Here is a 5,974-nt window from a genome sequence, read left to right as displayed (position 1 = left end):
CGTTGTGTGGCCTTGAGCAAGACACCTCGCCCTAGCTCAAATTGCGTCGCGGCATCGTGGCTGACGCTTGGGTTATTCCAGTCTTCCGTTTGGAATAGACCCTGGAGAAAAATTTAAACCCCTATGGGATGGATAAAGGGAATTATGATTTCATTTAATTTTTATTAATTTTAAAGAGGACTTTGTACTCTTACAATGAACCCAGACTTTGTGGACACTTTACCCTCTGTATAACCAGAATTATCCCAGGAATCAAACTTACTTCAAGTGTCTGTTGAGTTCCTCTAAATAGTTTTTCTGGTCTAAAATGGTGGCCATCTTGGATTGTTTTTCACTGAAATAAGATATTAAAAAAAAAAAAAAAATTAAAAATTAAAAATTTAGCTTTTATGTAGCGCAAAATCCACTAAATGTGTTCAAAGCACTTTACAAAGGGTCCCTGACCAACAGCAACATGAACATATAGAACGAGAAACGACGCCTGTTAGGCGTTATTACAATTTTTTTCCGACAGAGACAACGCTGTCAACGGCCAGGTACTCATTGTACACCTGAGTACTGTGAGAGAAAGTGAGTAAAGAGCTTTTTCAAGGAATCAAATACACACTGAGCAATGCTCAAACCCATCCGATCCGAAAATGAGTGTCATACCACTAGACCAACTAGCTGCACAAACAAAAAAGAGACAAGAGATTAAATGATTATAGACAGAGGTATTCACGATTCTTCATACAAAAGAAGGAAGCAACAGTGGACGGTTAATATAGATTTCTTTAGTCAGTATGGAGATTATCCCGATTTCTATAGCGTGAATCGGACAATAGCAATTGCTTGCTATCCTTTGGATAGGATGCTAGTCTATTGCAAAGTACTTTCCACCAAATCTAACAAGACACAGCCACCCATTCACTGCCGGGTGGACTGGGGGGTCAGAAAAAAAAAAAAATCTCGACTGCACCCGGGCTTGATCTTGGTCCCTTTACTTGTGAAGCGAATGCTCTACCAACTGAGCTATCGGGACCCCCTGTCAACTTAATCAATAGATTTCTTTAGTAGATTCTGTTAATGGATTGAGACTAACCTCAAAGTTTCTCACAATACGTCACAAGCCAACAGCAACACTTAAATGTAAGACAATATATAGCGCCTGTGAGAATGCTATTTAATAGCTAGGTACTCATTTGATATCTGAGTAAGGTGAGAGAATGACAGATTTCAAACCAAATCTCTTGGCATGAGAGTTGAGGGCTGTAGTATTAACCAAGATAAAGACAATCCCTCTAAACACGAGTAACTATCCGAAATAAAACAGGTCCCCGCACAGCATTAATATTTGAAAAAAAATATTTTTTAAAAATAAAAAATTGAGCTTTAAATAGCGCAATATCAACAAAATGTGCTCAAAGCGCTTTACAATATGATAAGAGAATGGATATGAATAAAAATTTAGGCCAAACCTGTCATCCTCTGTGGAGTTGTTGAACTGGCCGTCCTTCATGTACAAGGAAAAATCTATCACTCCCATCTGAAAATAATCAAAAATTCAAAAATTCAAATTTTGACCCCAATATGTTAATCGTTAAAAAATAAAAAATAAGTGTGGATCATTAACAAACTCTTTTCTAAATGAATATTAAAAAATATTATTTATTTATTTAATTTCAAACCCAATATGTTAATCATTAAAAAAAATATCAAACTGTGGATCATTAACAAATTCTTTTGTAAATGAATATAAACAATATTATTTATTTATTTATTTAATCTAAAATCCAATATGTTAATCATTTAAAAATAAAAATCAATCTATGGATCATTAACAAACTCTTTTGTAAATGAATATAAACAATATTATTTATTTATTTATTTATTTGATTTCAAACCCAATTCTGTCTTTTTCATCTGAGTTACCCCCGACATCATACCGGTCAGAAACCACTGGTCACATACAACATGCAAAGACCTTTTGGCATCGCCTCTAGTCATCAAGTATTAACACGCCATGTACAGCTAAGGACGTCAGGCAAAGGGATCAAGAGGGATTTAAAGAGATATACTGTATTGACAGGAGGTCCCAGTAACTCAATTGGTAGAGCACTTGTTTCATATGCAAAGGGATGAGCTCAATACCGAGTGAAGTCAAGATCTTTTTTCTGATTCCCCCCCCCCCGCCCGTCCACCCAGCAGTGACTGGGTAGCTGGGTCTGTTAGTTCTTTTGGAAGTACTTTGCTATAGACTAACATCCAAAAGGTAGCTAGAAATTGCTGGTGTCCATTCCACGCTTTAGAAACTGGGATACACTCTAGCTTCATGGGTCTAATGGCTTACTACTACTACTACTATAATGAGGGCAGTGTGGCCATTTTGTAAAGCCCTCTTCTGTCTCAAGGGGCCAAGCATATATCTGTTTTTTTTTAAGCTTGGAACAGCATACATTGCTAGCTGCCCTCTGGAAAGAAGCTTTTTTGTTTTATCACAAAGTACTTTCTGTCAAATCTTATATCAGCCCAGCCACCTAATCATTGCAGATGATCAGAGCTCTGTCGTCCTGATCAAAGGGTAGCAGATTGGAAAAAAAATAAAATTACATGAGAGCCAAAAAACTGTTTGCTCCTATATCTTTTAACTCCTTCAGCGCTGAAGCCATATACGTATTTCCGTCATAAAATGGTTGACACCTGATTGAGGCAGCATGAGAAAGATAAGCTTAGACAAAACGACATTCAATTTCGGCACAAAATCTCAATTAAAACACCCCCCTAGGGCCAATTGAATGTTCTGATGAAAGAAATGATACCATTGGTTCAACTTCTAGTACTTTTGCAGATTGGGTACATTATCATTTTTGCCTTTCAAGACTGGCCGCACTTTGCGGCCATTGGCCAGTAGAACAGTGACATAATGCAGCCAATTGCGCTTAAAGAGTTAATCTACCAAGTCGTATATCTTGTTTTAGTAATAATTTATTTAATTATTGACTAAGACCAGACCTGCCCATTACTACAAAAAAATTCTTAAAAATTCGAATTTTTGACTTCAACAATAGAAATAAAGACATTTTTGATTCAATACAGTGTGTTAAAAAAAACAAAAAACAAATTTGGTGTCAGAAAGCATCTATTCAGGGTTTTGGAGAGGCATATTTAATACTGCTAAGGGTAAAATATTAATGTGTAAAGTTAGATATAGTGACTTCTATTTCTTACCTCTGAAAACTACGATTTTTAAACATTTCAAGTAGGCAGCTCTGTTACACTCTCGAAAACCCAGATAGAAAAATGTGCATTCAGATCAAGAATATGACAATGTTAATAACTCAGTTTGACCTAAATACTGAAATGCGACACTTTGTCTTAGGACAACAGATCTATCAAAAGGTTCATAGAAAAATGAATATTCAATTCTTAATTCTACACCTTGACATTGAGAATTTCAATTGTTTGCAACCATCCAGTGACAATGCAAAATTTTTCTGACATTAGACCCAGCCACCCAGTCCTTACTTGCTGACATAGAAGTCAAAAGAATACATCCCTTGAATAGGTAGTGACTTTCCGTTTGGTCTAGATCATCTCCCTTGACACACCAGTCCTTACTTGCTGACATAGAAGTCAAAAGAATACATCCCCTGAATAGGTAGTGACTTTCCGTTTGGTCTAGATCATCTCCCTTGACACACCAGTCCTTACTTGCTGACATAGAAGTCAAAAGAATACATCCCCTGAATAGGTAGTGACTTTCCGTTTGGTCTAGATCATCTCCCTTGACACACCAGTCCTTACTTGCTGACATAGAAGTCAAAAGAATACATCCCCTGAATAGGTAGTGACTTTCCGTTTGGTCTAGATCATCTCCCTTGACACACCAGTCCTTACTTGCTGACATAGAAGTCAAAAGAATACATCCCCTGAATAGGTAGTGACTTTCCGTTTGGTCTAGATCATCTCCCTTGACACACCAGTCCTTACTTGCTGACATAGAAGTCAAAAGAATACATCCCCTGAATAGGTAGTGACTTTCCGTTTGGTCTAGATCATCTCCCTTGACACACCAGTCCTTACTTGCTGACATAGAAGTCAAAAGAATACATCCCCTGAATAGGTAGTGACTTTCCGTTTGGTCTAGATCATCTCCCTTGACACACCAGTCCTTACTTGCTGACATAGAAGTCAAAAGAATACATCCCCTGAATAGGTAGTGACTTTCCGTTTGGTCTAGATCATCTCCCTTGACACACCAGTCCTTACTTGCTGACATAGAAGTCAAAAGAATACATCCCCTGAATAGGTAGTGACTTTCCGTTTGGTCTAGATCATCTCCCTTGACACACCAGTCCTTACTTGCTGACATAGAAGTCAAAAGAATACATCCCCTGAATAGGTAGTGACTTTCCGTTTGGTCTAGATCATCTCCCTTGACACACCAGTCCTTACTTGCTGACATAGAAGTCAAAAGAATACATCCCCTGAATAGGTAGTGACTTTCCGTTTGGTCTAGATCATCTCCCTTGACACACCAGTCCTTACTTGCTGACATAGAAGTCAAAAGAATACATCCCCTGAATAGGTAGTGACTTTCCGTTTGGTCTAGATCATCTCCCTTGACACACCAGTCCTTACTTGCTGACATAGAAGTCAAAAGAATACATCCCCTGAATAGGTAGTGACTTTCCGTTTGGTCTAGATCATCTCCCTTGACACACATATTACAATGTAGGACATTGAGCCTCATTTCTACGGCGTTGAAATTGAGAATTATAATTGTTTGCAACCATCCAGAGACAATACAAAATCTTTCTGACATTAGACCCAGCAACCCAGTCTTTGCTGGCTGACATAGAAGTCAAAAGAATACATCCCCTGAATAGGTAGTGACTTTCCGTTTGGTCTAGATCATCTCCCTTGACACACCAGTCTTTACTTGCTGACAGAGAAGCCAAAAGAAAACATCCCCTGAATAGGTATTGACTTACCGGTTGGTCTAAATTCTCTCCCTTGACACACCAGTCCTTGCTGGCTGACATAGAAGCCAAAAGAAAACATCCCTTAGTAGGTCGTATGGGTAGAGACTTACCGGTTGGTCGAGGTCCTCCCCCTTGACACACATATTACAATCAAGGACATTGAGTCCCACCAACAGGCCAGCTATCACCGTCCCCTCCTCCTCCAACATGAAGGCACCAGGCTCGTAAAACTCACTGTTTAAAAAACAAAAAAAACAAACAACGGTAAACAGGGACATTTAGATTTTATAAAATATACAATTGAAGAGCACAAAGGAAAAATTTGCAGCATTACTTTCCGATTTTGGAAGAGGTGGGGGATTATATGCATGTCTATTTCAATTAAATTTCCGAGAATGTTATGTTATTTTAGTTAGCATTTTTAGACAGTAAAATTAGAGGTGGGGATTATATGCATGTCTATTTCGATTATCTTTCCGAGAATGTTATGTTATTTTAGTTAGCATTTTTTAGACAATAAAATCATCTAAATCTATATTGTGAAACAATAATTAAGTAAAAGTGCTCGTATCTTCAAATTCTGTATTTAACTTTGGAAAATAATTTAAATAAAAATAAAAATGTGACTTTGCCTTTTCTTCCCCTGTGTTCTTCAAAAAATCGAGTTCTAAAAATATACACATTATTACCTCCCTTTACGGCCAGGTTGTTTAGCATTCTTAATGTAGTGATAGGAATTTTATTCTTTAATTCATTATCACCTGCTCTTTTTTTCAGCTCTCTATAAATATATGTGAAAATGTGTGTATTTCTGTGGGTATGAGTATGTGTGTACTTGAATGTATGTGTGTGTGTGTGTGTGTGTGAGTGTGAGTATGTCTGTACTTGAATGTATGTGTGTGTGTGTGTGTGAGTGTGTGCGTGAGTGTGTCTGCGTATTTCTGAGTGTGCCAACTTTTAGAATTGATGATTTGCATCAGTAAATTTGTGCATTTGATTGGAGCTGTTTT

The 5,974-nt window shown here is 37.5% G+C and overlaps 1 protein-coding gene across 1 annotated transcript; it reads right to left on the bottom strand.

The window, feature by feature from the left end:
- Positions 1-216: 216 nt before the first annotated feature.
- Positions 217-5,198, bottom strand: LOC144962378 (protein RUFY3-like; the record flags this gene model as incomplete). The annotated part of the gene is made up of 3 exons (XM_078895267.1): positions 217-334; positions 1,458-1,525; positions 5,075-5,198. Coding segments are annotated over 3 exons (268 nt in total), but the record flags the coding sequence as incomplete, so codon positions are not given.
- Positions 5,199-5,974: the final 776 nt, after the last annotated feature.

This window comes from Berghia stephanieae, unplaced genomic scaffold (genome assembly GCF_034508935.2).
Source record: "Berghia stephanieae isolate SIO BIC M18660-M18661 unplaced genomic scaffold, UCSD_Bste_1.3 scaffold994, whole genome shotgun sequence".
NCBI lineage: Eukaryota > Metazoa > Mollusca > Gastropoda > Nudibranchia > Aeolidiidae > Berghia > Berghia stephanieae.
Note: the sequence above shows the minus strand (reverse complement) of the source record. Positions and strands in the feature narration are given on the sequence as shown.